The following is a 14,227-nucleotide window of genomic DNA, read 5'->3' on the forward strand; positions in this document are numbered from 1 at the left end:
GGCCTCCTCAAAATAGTGCTGAATTTGAATAGGTAAACCAACAATCTAAGCACAATCTGTGTACCGAAATTTTCAAAACAAATCATACTGACAAAATTGCTGATGGAGCAGAATAGCTTAAATGGAAAAAAAAAAACCTTACACTGATTTCCCCGTAAAATACACTGACATTGCTAACAAAATACAACAGGGAAAAAAAACTTTTGTTACCAAACGGAGCTGAACTGTCCGCCTGACTCCGCTCTTCAATATAAATTGGAAGCTGAGAATTAAATAGAAGTGGAAAAGGGGGGAAAAACTAACGATCAACTTAAGTAAACGTATGGTGTACTTACAAACACAGATGACCGAGAAGAAAATGTTCGCTGTGGCTTGTTACTAAGACCCTAAAATCTTACGAGAACTGTTCGGAAGAGAGGAAATGTCTACACTCTCCTTTTTTGAAGATTCCCTTAGATTTCTCAATGCCTGTGCTCAAGCGGTGGAGGTGGAGTCACATCAATGAGGTTTTTACAGATGGACTTGACTGACAAAAGGTGCGACAGTTATATTTTCAGACAGCTCAAAACATCTGGATGCCACCTAGTGGAGAATGCAGCCTCTCTTAGTAGTAACCATTGTACTACTTACCGTTCAGAGTATGAAACCAAAGCAAATCAATCTGTAATGATCGGTAGCTTACTTGCCTTACTTGTAGTATGCAGAAATAACAGCTGCGCTGCAGGCCATGTCGTCAATAATGCTTAATTTAGTCAGGTTCAACAGATTGGTTAACCACCCAAATATTGCTGATCGGATTTAACTAATATCTAGACGGTGGTTAACCACAAACTGCTTCAGTTCGTGCTTTTTTTTCAAATCCATTAAGGCGAGTAGGCCTACACATAAAAATCTGGCGAAACCCCAAATGTAGATAGTTAGGACACCAATGCCAAGGTGAATTATAAAGCATCACAATTTTATAAGCCTCACAAGCTAAATAATTTCTAATTATCATTGCTGTCACAATATTATTAAGTTGTCTGGGCGGCAGATAAACATAAATTCGTAAAGATGTCGTTTTATGTAGTATGTTACTTAAAAAGGTGGCTTTAGCGTTTGATTTCCTTGATATGCTACCACACCGGAAAAGCCTGAAGCAGACTTTCAGAAAATAAATCGAAGAAATGAAGGAGACAGAGCAGACCTAAGAGGAGCAGCTCCAGTGCAACAAAAGTGTCTAAAAAGGAGGTCGTGAAACAACTCCTCTGACTGCGGCGGCTTGCATGTACCTTCTTGTGAGCCTCAGAATATTCGATCAAGCATTGGTCTTCCGCCCCTAAGGATGTATTGACCTCAAAGTTGAAGGACAAATCAATAAAGATATATTTATATATATAACCTATGTTTACTATTGTGGGTTATATATGTGTACAAATATACGACTTTTTTCTGATTTATTGCAATACATACGCATGAATACGTTTCATTTTCATTTTTTGCTTTACGCTTTTATAGGCTACGAGTGGGCATTCATTCTTGCATTTGTTGAGTGATAGCTACAACTGTCTATTATCTATCATTTAATTAAATTACTTCTTTTCTCCATATGAATGGACACACTTCCACAATACAGTAGCTGTTAAAGATAGGGTCAGTTATGGAAGATCTTTTCATACTACTTAACATCTTGCAATTGGTGTATAGTCAAAATTGTACTTTCAGTGGTGTGACCTAATGTTTCAGAAATAAGATTCATTGTGTCACCCTTAGCATTTAGTACGATTCATGTTTTGATTCGTGAACTAAAAATACGCTAAAAAGTCAGCATGTGCTACATTTATAAAGAGGTCTAAGGTTGCAGGATCGCTCGCTAGATGGCACTACTTTTTTGTGAATTATTATGTGCCGTCATAGCAACCACGGCACCTACATACAAAACACTTCAAACATTGACTGTAAAAATGTTAGCACAGCAGTGTTTGTCTGCAGAGCGTTGAAACCGAGTCAAATTCCATAACTGACTTGATGCAACGTCATATAATTGATTCATTAATTTTGTACTTAATTGTACTAGTTGTGGTGCGCGTTACGCTGTGTGCTGATAGAAAAGCGGTAAGAGCTTTTCTTACCCCTGCACAAATGGAAGATTTCACTTGCACTAAACCACGAGCAATTTCCTGTGTAAGATAATTTTTAAGAATTCAACACACAACCCACCTTCAAAACTGAGGCTTGGGAAATACTTGGTTTTTAAAAAGGGAAGGGTACTCCGATAATAATTGCATGAACAAAACAAGAACTGAGATTCGTTTCTGACAGACATTTTAACGTTAGCCCCTTTTTAGGTACCTTCGTTCAATCAATAGCCCCTAGGATTCTCTAGCAAATAAATCAAATATTATATATATATATATATATATATATATATATATATATATATATATAGCAGTATCTATCAGATAAAACATACGCATTGAGTCAGTCTGGGAAGGAGACGGACACATACCCACAAAATCCATATTAAAACTCAACATTTCAGACACACACTTGTGACACAAGAAATCAGTGAGGAACTGATTTTGACTTAGCAAATTCACAGGCTCAGTGGAGTAGATTTTCTTATACAGATCAACTCACCTTGGACACAATAAATTTTGTGGATTGGTTTGTAAGAAAGACTAGTCTTGAACCAAATCATATTTTAGATAGGAAATCTCTGTAAAGAACACAGTTTAATTAAAGACCTGTCTTAACCTTTATCTGAGAAATATGCTTGTTGCATCACAGAAAACTATCTGTTACAGAGAGAACAAAAAATGGGTATTTATTTCATTGAAACTGTACAACAGTTGCTGATACATCGTTTGCATGAAAAGGTATTGTTGACAAATTCATTTTTCTGCAACCACTTTTAATAAAGCATTATTAACAAATATATAAGCCTCATTCTGTAGATGATACTTTAAATCACTTTAGACTGCTTGGTAACCTAATTCAGAACTCACTTTTTGTTTTCTCAAACAGCCCTTTCAGCTGTTATTAAACAGACTGGACATAATTCCTTGCCCAACATTGCACAAAGGACAGAGAAAAAGAAAGAGAAACACAAAGGGGAGGGTTGTGTGTGCATGTGAAAAACATAAGCAAGATGACATAACAAAGAATAGATGAAAATATTCAACAAAGTTGTTCAATTAAAAAAAAAAAAAAAAAAATCGGATGTGGTTGCAGGACTACATACACTGTACTTGCAGAATACAGATGCATGTAGACCAAAACTTAGTCAGATCCCACAACACGTGCCTTTCACGTGACTGTACTGCGCTACGCAGTATACCATGACTCAAGCATCACTATTCAGTAGAGGCAGTCAGAGGGGTATGCAGTCTATAGAGTGGAGTTAAGAGATCGGTTTCCTACAGATTATTCTAAGACACGGTTCCCATTCGTAGTGCATTCTGTTATGCACTGGACAATGGTACCTCAGGCTCTGATGCTCAGGTCACTGTGGTCAATGAAGCCCCAGAAACCTTTACCTTTTTTCCTGTTTTTGTTCAAATAAAATCAAAACATGAAAAATAATAATAAAAAAAGCATATAAATCTTTCAGGGTTCATTTTATTTCTGTTGTTCAATACCCCACCCCCACCCCGACTCATTCCTCCTCGCTCTCATTTTCTGGATCCAAGTCCGAATCACCATTTGCTTTGGACTCTTTCATATCCTCTTCATCTTCCTCATCTGCGTGGTTTTCTTTTTCCTCCGTCACATCCATTCCCTCTTCCTCCTCCTCCTCTTCTTCCCAGTTCTGTGAGAAGTTCAGTGATTTGACTTAAAAGGTATCCACTGACAGATTTAAAGTAAATGTGTTGTGGCTTCTCTGACATTTCCATTTCTTACTGATGTGACTGTTTGAGATACCATACATCATGTCAGAATAAAACTACATGCATGAGACAAGTGTGACCAAGCTTACAGAATTATACTCGATGTTTAAGTGTGTTTGTAAGCAACTGTGTTATTCCTATTGTATGCTACTTACATCAGAATCATCCGCTGGTCGACCTTCATCATCTGAACCTTCGTCTTCATCAGAGGAGTCTGCAATAAAAAAAAGTAAGGTCATTCAAAAGATACAGTACACCATATGGTCATATTATTTCATAGTCTTAATGTTACAAACAAAACAAGAAAATGAAAAAAACAAAGGACAAAAAAAAGAAACGGGACATTTTGCTCATGGTAGCCCATCAAACAAGTACAAGCACTGAAACTATTTCTCTGAGAGATCCTTTTCTGTCTCAATTGCAAACACCCGGCAGGCGACTTGTATTTGAGATTGCTTGTGTATAGCTGAAAAGAAGCATACCCCAACTGGCTCTCTACAATATCAGTAACCCCCACTGCGCTATCAGAGATAGAAGGGAGGGTACCTTTCTCTGAATTACATATACATAGCAGGATCATTTGTCTCTACAGGGAGAGAAACCATGTCAAAATGCAAGTTGGCTACGGTCTTTTGCAACTTCTACATTCAACAACGAGGGGTGGGTGTGCAAAGCTCACTGTGAGCATTGCTCCCTGGAAATGAGTTTCAACAGGAAGGCTACAAGCAATCCCCTCAGTCATGTAGAGCTAAAGGCTTTAATGTCCCACTTTTATACCAACTTCATAGCACAGGATATAAAACAAACAAACAAACAAAAAACAGTGAGTCCAACACAATCAGGAATTTCAGAATCATTTTGTGCTCTTGTTTTGTACATAAATGGACAAATATGGGCTAAAACAGTGACTTTCCTCAGGGGATGCATTCTTCCCTATCTTTGGATCAAATCTCAAACGTTCCTAACTAGTGGTCGACCGATATGCATTTTTTAGGGCCGATATTCATCGCATTTGACTGTTACAATAACAAAACTACATAAAGGAAATAATAATGAATTTGTTTGCAGAGACCTTCAATATGATCAATCTGCCATAACCTTAACATGTTCATTCACTGCCCAACAACATACTAACGAAGGTTCCCTTAAAGTTGCTTTATATTTCGTGTAAACATAAACAATTTACTGACGGGTGGGTTGTCAGGGCGTGAGTGTGGTAGCTGAAACCTCACTTGAGGGAAAACAAAAAGAACACAGTTAAGAGTACAGTAATAGCTCCCACGCAGTTGCCATACGAGTGCTTTACCCCTTCAGAAGCATTTGTTTTGAAATTTTGAGAAAAACGAATATACCGTGATATATACCGTTACAGTCTATGCTTCAAATTACACCATGATATAAATTGGTAAATTTTAGGCCACACTACCCAACCCTAGTTCAGATATCACATAACACTTCAGTAATCCCAGATCAGAAGGATAAAGCTGTAATATCAGCAAAACCGATATGAGGAGGCCGATACCGATACAGACCGATAAGTGTCAAAAGGGGCCGATATATCGGCAAAACCGATATATCTGTCGACCTCTAGTGGTCACCAATATCAACCACTCACAACCCACTTCATGGTTTTATTGCAGACATGGTTCAGCCCAGTATAGGAAGGACTTGAGGGCTACGCTCAGATCAACAGTATAGTTTTACGTGAAGAGACACCCATTAATAAACCTCATTCCCTAGCAGGACAAAGAGGCTTTCTTTTCTTTGTGGTTGAGCAGCAGAACACACAACAAGTTCTCCAGAGGAGTTGGAAACACATCTGAAGGAGCCATGCCTCTCCCGCACCAGCCTCCCAGACAACAAGTTTGAGAACCTCAGGTTCATACAGTTCAACCACTTTCTTACGAGAAGAAACACTGGGAATTGACAAATTACTGTAGGCCTAGGGGTTCTCAGCAGATAATGAGCATTATGGAAGCGGAATTCTTTCAACAACTGAATTCATTTTAAAATACTTTACATTGATTCATTTGGCAGAAGCTTTATGCACAAGTGCAACAGCATAGTAAACAGAAAATAATTTAGCTGTGCTCTTCATAGTAAAGGTCACCACAGTACACTATTTAACAGAGATGGCTTGATTTATGTTCCACTGTACTCTTGGCTGTAGTGGTGGAAGCTTATAATACCCCAGTCATATTCTAATTCTTATCACCTCTACAATTCTAATGTCAACTCCAGTCCTGAGGGCCCCTTGCCCTGCGCATCTTTGTTTTAACTCTTCATTATCACAGGTAATTGAGCTAATCAAGGGCTTGATGACTAATTGATCAGTGGAATCACACATGTCAGTCCTGAGTTAAAACAAAGGCATGCAGGACAGGTGCCCTCAGGGCTGGAGTTGAGAATCACCGGCTTACAAGATGCACATCTTCCTTTAAATAAAAATTAAACATGAAATGTGAGACAGAAAGACTGATGATAAATTGTGTGATTTCTGCTCTTACCCTCTTCATAGACTAGTTTGGCGGTGTGATCCAGGTCACCGATTTTCTGGGCACTGTTTGTTGTCGCCACCTGGTGGTGAGATAATAATATTGGTAAGGATCCCTAAACTCTAAATGTGACGTGAACTTGTTCGCATACAGACTATTGTGTTCGAAAATTTAAAAACTGATGTAACAGTAATAGAGCACAATGTCAAACGAATGGATGAAACACCTGTTTTGTTTAAAACACTGCAGATTTCTGCACGAGCATTAAAACATAAGTGAAAATTTAGCTTGTTGATGTGTAGTGCAGTGATGCTGCTTTAGAAAAACAACAACGTACCTGTGTTATTAGCAGGTATAGCTTGCCATGCAGCCTGGTTACTTGGTGGTACACTTTCACTCTACTCTCAATCATGTGATAGAGCTTTCCAAGCTGGGATACCAAATCAGGAAGCTGTCACAAATAGCCAAAAAGAAAAGTATGTCAAAACAACAAATATTAAACGCATACACAACAAATAATTGAAAATGATTTCCATTGGCAAAATTCTTTACAAAAGTGGCCAACAACAAGGGGACAGACACAGTGGCATACCGTGGATAAGTATGAGGTGTGTTGTGTTAACACAGCCTTCAGCCACTGGACGCTGTATATTGCACTGCAGAGAAAAAGAAGAGAAACAGAGTTAAGAAATTCTGTTTCTTAATCATATATTCTTTTTGGGAAAATGATTAACAAGAGAGCTTCACTTACGAATATGGATGCCCCTGCAACCTTCTTGAAAGCTAGTGAATAAAAGAAAAGATAAAGAAACCTCAGTCCCACAAAAGAACAAATTAGAGGCTAATTTGTCAAGTACAGAAATGGCTTTAAAAGAGATTGCATAATTTAACAGTGTCATTTTACTGGAGGAATTGCAAGGAATTGCACTAACCCAGAAACAGATGTATGTAACGCTTTCATCTGTGGACAATTTCCGCTATTAGCATATAGCATTTTAGAATCTGACTCTCGCTCTCTACTAGACACTACACACAAGCTCTTACCTCCTCAACCAATGGCAAGATAGCTGGAAGTGGTAACTGTGAAACTGTTTTCTTTATCAACACCTCTTTGTGTATTTGAAGTATTTTCTGTAAATGGCAGAGAGACATGAAGTTGACAGAGATGGAGAGGTTAACATGCCAATGCAAATTTGACCCTGTTAGTAAAACAGTAAATTTATTATTAAATTTAATGTCACTGCATGTATGAACATAAGCTCTACGAAACACTCCACTTAATCAGATCAACAATCAGTCAAATTAAGAACAAAAATCTGAATCCAAACCGTACAAGGATGGCAAAAGTGTCCAAGTGTCATATCACGTGAGGTCTACTGAGTGTGAAGTGTGTGTGGACTCACATTTAGGATCTTTTGGTCTCTGCTCTCCAGGCCTTGCACCAGGAGCACAGCATAGCTGTCTGTCTGCAGTGAGATGGCCCCTTTAGCACTCCCCTTTCCACGAGCAGCACTCAAATCTATCTGCTCCAAACGCTCCTCTATAGACATCTACAAAGAGATGGGGAGAATGGGAGAGGATGATTGAAAGTTTACATTTTCAGTAAACATAAGGTTCATTTTCAAAATCCTTTCAAATACCCATCAAACCCCAAATGCAATATAACTCTCATCTTAGAAATGTATGAAAACATCACTTGCCTCTTGTACTTCTGTGCTGCTAGGTCCTTTCTTTCTTTTCTCTGGTTCATTACCAGAAACTTTAATTGGTGCTTGGTGACCGGGAAGCCCAGGAATCAGAACTTTACTCTGTCTCTCATTGACAATGGGCGTCTTCACCTGAAACATCCATTTTCAGTCTGTTCAGCCAACATACAGTCTAAATCTTATACTACATACAATTTGACAGTAACCATATGAAGGAGGTTGGATTAAGTGCAGCAAGGTTATGGATAAGAGTTATAAGATGCTGACACAGGCTCTGTAACAAAAACTTTTTTTGCAGAGTGTATATTGTACAGTACCACAGAACACATTACCTTGGACACCTCTGTGTCTACAGAGAGAGACAGGGTAGTGTGCAGATCCCGGACTAAGCAGACATGTCTCTCTGATGTATTCGCTGCCTGCAAGCAAATTAAGACATTCAACTGAGTCAAACACTGGCCTGCTCACCTTTTGGATCAGAGGGTACAGTCATGACTATCTGCAGTCATCAAGTGGTCCTTTACATGTCAGCTTCATGAACCATACAGTATTGATCACAGTGAACAACTCAGCTCGCTTGCTCCAAATCTGTGCTTCTCAAACTAAAGTGCGAAGCTCTGCTTGTTAAAATGATGCTGTTTAAGGAACATGAGGAGTTATCACCACTAACAGCAGTGTCTCACTGTTACTCACCGTTCGCTCTATGACGGGCTGCAAGTGGTTGCCATATGCCAACAGCAGGTTCTGTTTGTCTGAGCAAAGAGATGCTGCCAAAAGGGGAACGGGGACGGGTGTGTCCCCCTCGCCTGCCTTAGGCCCAACCCCTGACACTTGGAGAGAGCAGGAAGGGGAGAGGGGTTTCTTACATGGCCTGAGAGAAACAGAGAGAAAAGAGTGAGTAAACTCTCAGAAGCAATACATTAGCATGAGTTTAAAATGTGGGATGTGAGTGAGCACACATGGAATAAAGACAGGATTAAGCAAAGATACAAAAAGGTGGAGAGCCACTGTAACAGAATGACATTTTCAGAGCAACACTTCCAAAGAGAAAGAGAAGGTATAGAGAGGAAGACATTTCAAAAGGGACAGAAGTTTGGAATGATTGAAAAGATGACTAACCCATTGAGAAAGTGCTCAAAGAGATGTAGCTGCCCATCCTTACACACCACTGCTAACCTCACTGCCTGCAAACACACACAAAAAAATGCAAAACGCCAAAGAATCACTAAGCGTTCATTCAATTACTGTCCAGCCGGACGACATACCAGAGAAAACTAAAAAACCCCTCAACATCACCAAAAAACGTTTTTTTTTTAACCATCTCACTCGAGTATACTGTGTTTCAATGTGCTCACCTCATCTTTACTTTCAGATGTTAGGAGGTCAACATACTGGGGTTCGTCGGTCAGAGTGAAAGACACAACAGAGTTCTTATCCTTTCCGTCTGAGCGCACTTGCCTGAGAAAAAGAGGTGGCTCATTAAGCCTGGCTCATACAAACAAACAGCATCACCTACAAACACAGTACCAGTTTACATTCTGGATGGACAGGGAGAAGGACAAAGAAGATTGAGTCTGAACCCACCACACGCTCAGCAGACGGTCTTGAGCTGCTCCAGAGAGGAAGTAGAGGCCATCGCTGTCTGGAGGTCGTGTTGTGGCAAAGCACAGGGTCGTTACCATGGTTGAGTGACCTGTGAACTTCTGAAAATGGGATAGAAGCAAGGAGCTGAACATCTTCAATAGATTTAAAATCTTCCATATGTGTTAAACACAGATGAAGCATTTGGATGTAAAGAAGTTGAGAGTAAGAGCAATCTGTCCTTCGCTGGCCCGGTGGATTCTCTGAGACTTCACTCACCCTGTACACCTCTTTGGTCTCCAGGTTCCACATCTTGATGGTCATCCCAGCTGAGAGAAGCAGCTTTCCATCTGGACTTACACTCAGGCTAGTCACTGCTGCTCTGTCTGCTTTCCATTTACTGTAAAGAGACACAGATACACACACACAGAAAAATTTCTAGGTGAATATACATGTTGTGGGGGAACATACAAAATTCTGGGGGTGTGGGGATCGACCTGCATAATCTTAATGGGTCTCACTGCAAATTCTTAACATTCTTCTAGAACTTGCACACGTGACATCACTGTCTCATTAATTAGATGAATACACAGTGTAAGCCTCAATCTTCCAGGTTCCTCCCCACAGTCAATTAACCTGAAGTAATCTGCTGACAAAACACTAAGCAAACACGGTTCATGCACCAGTAGCAACTCAAACTGAAGCTCTTTTCAGTGCACTTAACTTCCGACTTAAAGCCAACTTCTAAACTCACTGCACAATGCTTTACAGTCGCCTTTGAGACATAAACACAAAAATCCTTGTACACCACATTTTAGTCTTTAGGCTAACCACATGAAAGCAAATTTTCATTCTACCCCCGCTCCAATACTCCTGCCTTTGACTAGCTGAATCAGGTGTTTCAGTATTGACTGGACCAAAGCTCTGCAATTCTGAAGGTCCCTGTAACCGGATTTGGTAGCCATCAAAAACACTGGCTTACAGAAGCAGACCCAAGTAATTAATGAATAAGGTGATAATGATTATGATGAACATGGCAGAACGCACCAGCGTGTTTTGCCTGTCTGTAAGTCCCATTCTGCTATGTGTGTGTCATCTGACCCACTGTAGAGCAAAGTGTCCTCTGGATGCCACTGCACACTGTTCACTCCTCCGTTGTGTCCTCCATCCTGAGAGAGAGAGTGAGAGAATAAACAAAAGCGTGTGTTGCGGTTACTAGCACTACACAGAAAGTTATTCACATGGCTGACATCACAGGATCCAATAACTGCAACTTTGCACTGTCCTTATAGTATTCTTGTTTTTGTAAAATTGTACAAAAATCACTTTCTTTTACAATGAAAGCTAACCTTGGGTATTCTGCTAACAAATGAAAACTCAAGTTCAAAACGAATCCATTTTCCAGCTGACTACACTTGTTGCAAAATGCTGAAAAAATATTAAAATGTGAAACCATTCAGGGGCGCTTCAGTGACTGACAGCTTGCAATTAATCACAGTTGAGAGCTTCAAGGATTCATCAAAAACACACATTTAAAATGTACACTGAGCAGCAGAATAAGTGGAGTGGAACTATACACATTTGGGTATAGAGGGAACATTGAGGTGCTTACCAGTGTACAGTGTAGTGCCCCTTTCACTGTGCTGTAGATTAGGATACTGCCTGCTGCTGTGCCTAGGGCCAACAGATCTGCCTTCTCCACCACCTGTCCTGCATCTGATTTCCTCTTCTTTCTCAGCGGCCCCTCCTGATGTTCCACGCACAAATACACCGTGAGAAACAAACTCCACTAATTAACAAGTTGGGGAAATGAGTGTAGTGTATAATGAAGGTGGATAATAATTTCAGCCTCTGCATTAAGTGTCACAGCAGGGCTCTTGATTGATTTAACAACAGTTGTGAGACGTTTTCATATCTGTAAACCATTAATTATTATTTTATAAACCCATACAGAAGCCAGGCCATTTATCATCATTTAAGGAATATTTCACAGTCTGTCACTAAACTAATGTTTCATATATCATTCCAGAAAGTAAATTCTAGAGTTGTAACCTAGAAGGGGGATCAAGATCACGTAAAGCTTTAGAGTTAGAAAGTACTCTTGTTTATCAGAACTTGCTTAGCAAGCGCTTTTCCGATTCCTTTATCCCTCTGCACCTGTTGAAGCAAAGTGGGGAAACTAACTTACATGTTCTGCTTAACAGAGAGAACTTCCCTTATAGTTAAGAGAATCTAACCTTAACTTCTTAAGACCGAATCACACACAAGTGTCTTTGTCAGCGTCACGTTGTATTTTAAGAAATGATGAGCCCAAATTGTGAGGATCTTGTTAACTTTCTTTCGGGGTAGAGTTAATGACTGCGGCAACTAAAGTAAAACAATAATAATGCAGAGAGGTCGATAATTATCCATCAAAATGGACTCAGAAACCAAGTAACAACTTAGGTTAGCAACCACAAGTCGATATACTGACCTGCGCCACATAACGGATTGTAAAGTCTTATAACGTAAAGTTAACGATGATGATTTGTGAGACATCGCTGTATTCATCTTCATGAATAGTCACATTATGATATTTAACCAAAGAAAGTATTTAGAGTGCGTTTTGTCAAGGGGAAAAAAAGAGTCACGTAGCCATCTTACGAACATGTGGGACAAACATGTGCGTGCAATTGCTGAACAGTAAGTTAGCTGGTAGCTCTGCTCGCTAATAGTCTGCCAAATTCCACTTCAGCAACGGCAGGCTTAAAATCTGTCGCACTATACGTGTACAAGAGCCTACCTGAATTCACATTCCAGTAAATCGCAAAGACAGTAAAAGCGTTTTCAGTAATTATGAAAACTTAACCGGATACGCTAGCTCTACTGACTAGGCCAATAACCCGTGCAACTCTATGGAAAACTGCCCCCCACATACCTTTGCCGTTCGGCATGGTCCCCAAGCTATGCAAGTACAGGTGGCACTCAAATGGGCAGAAGGCACATATTCCTGGTGAAGTGTTTTGCTGTCTGTGTTCCAAATACGAAGTCTACCATCCTGCGCACACAAGGCCAGATACTGTCTTGATTTAGGAGAAAAAGCGCAAGGTAGCATCAGAGAGGAGCTGCCTCCATCGGCCGCCATTATTGAAGCCCTACGTAAGTCTGCGTATTCACACACGCATGGTCCAAAAACCACGTGTTATCTCACAGGGAGCACGCGCGTTTGCTAAGAGCGCTGCCACGCTCTTGATTGGTCTTTGGCCGGTAGAATGGGATTGGCAAATGTCAGATTTGATCTGCCAAGGCGGATTTCTCTGTTAGGATGCATTAAGTGTGTTGCCGTTACAACATCAAGTGAAAGCGTACAAATAGTTTAGGCAATGTTTATTTAATCATTTTAGACAGGCAATTTGAACTTCATTTTAGTACTGCATAGCAGGAAGCGGAGAAGGAGGTGGCTAAAATAGGGGAGTTTTAGTCATATTCAGGTGTGAATTACACGACGACAGTCGGGGGTTTAACTTTGTGTGCTGTGAAAGGGGTTTGTTAGATATTAGGCTACCGCTATGACTACACTGGTGTTTTAAGGGAATAAGCAATAATTGCATTGGAGTAACTAGTCATAACATCAGATGAGGAAGTGCATGCAAAATAGGTAGCAGATGAATTTTAAGCTTTAGTTGGTTTAACTAAATGTACTGATGATATTACTCATTGCTCTGGCATAATTTTGGGCAGCTGAACAATTTGGGCATTTGGAAATGTCCTTCCAAAACTCTAACCACAGAAATCCTATTACTGGAATGAACGTCAGTAATGTGTGAATGCACCATCAGGGTTGCCACCCAATTTCGTTGTACTCTGTGCAATGTCAATAAAGGAATCTATCTATCTATCTATCTATCTATCTATCTATAGGATCTTGGAGTTTATGTTTGTTCTTTAGCTTGAAGGTTTGTGCATCCATATCCAGTTTTAAGTGGATCTCATATCTATGATCCATTGCAATACTGCCACTACTAATACTGCTACTAAGAGAAAGGGAAAAGTGAAGCGTCAGCAAAATAATAATAATAATAATAATAATAATAATAATAATAATAATAATTAAAATAAATAAACAACCAAATAAATAAATGAGGTAGCTTTCACCAACTGGTCTCACAGCCTGGAGGTATTTCGTGATTTTTTTAGCCGATGGAGATAACATAAGTCAATATATTGCCAAAAATCAGTAACTTCCAGAATATTTCTATAAACTATCAAGAACTCAATCCGTCACAACAAGCGCCCCCTAATGTTGTACAGTTATTACTACAACAAAGCTGGTGTTTGTCGTTGACAAAATCACGTGATCAACATGGCGCTGTTGTGAAAAGAGCATGCTGATGTCCATTCGTAATGTTTAGCACTGTCATTTTCTCAGTAAGGCGGTCTGACTTGATTGTGATTTTGTGAGCCGTGGTGCGGTTGGTCTTGATTGTCGTTTATAATTACTTTTGCACTAGGCAACTAATATAGCTGAACTTCAGCAGATTGTAGGCTAAATTAACGACCGGTGTCTCTGAAGGGCTAGTTGACTTATTTGACATTT

The 14,227-nt window shown here is 39.7% G+C and overlaps 1 protein-coding gene across 1 annotated transcript; it reads right to left on the reverse strand.

Annotated features, from left to right (window-relative positions):
• Window positions 1-3,594: 3,594 nt before the first annotated feature.
• Window positions 3,595-12,775, reverse strand: wdr43 (WD repeat domain 43). Its single transcript, XM_030786999.1, has 18 exons — window positions 12,569-12,775; window positions 11,264-11,398; window positions 10,699-10,820; window positions 9,931-10,051; window positions 9,655-9,773; window positions 9,426-9,528; window positions 9,190-9,254; window positions 8,764-8,941; window positions 8,403-8,489; window positions 8,065-8,202; window positions 7,768-7,914; window positions 7,409-7,495; window positions 7,116-7,147; window positions 6,957-7,020; window positions 6,702-6,815; window positions 6,377-6,446; window positions 4,025-4,083; window positions 3,595-3,790 (listed from the first exon to the last, which is right to left on the reverse strand). Exons 1-18 carry the CDS (start codon window positions 12,773-12,775, stop codon window positions 3,638-3,640), a joined length of 2,001 nt encoding a protein of 666 aa, XP_030642859.1. The 3' UTR covers window positions 3,595-3,637.
• Window positions 12,776-14,227: the final 1,452 nt, after the last annotated feature.

Source organism: Chanos chanos, chromosome 10 (assembly GCF_902362185.1).
Source record: "Chanos chanos chromosome 10, fChaCha1.1, whole genome shotgun sequence".
Taxonomy (NCBI): domain Eukaryota; kingdom Metazoa; phylum Chordata; class Actinopteri; order Gonorynchiformes; family Chanidae; genus Chanos; species Chanos chanos.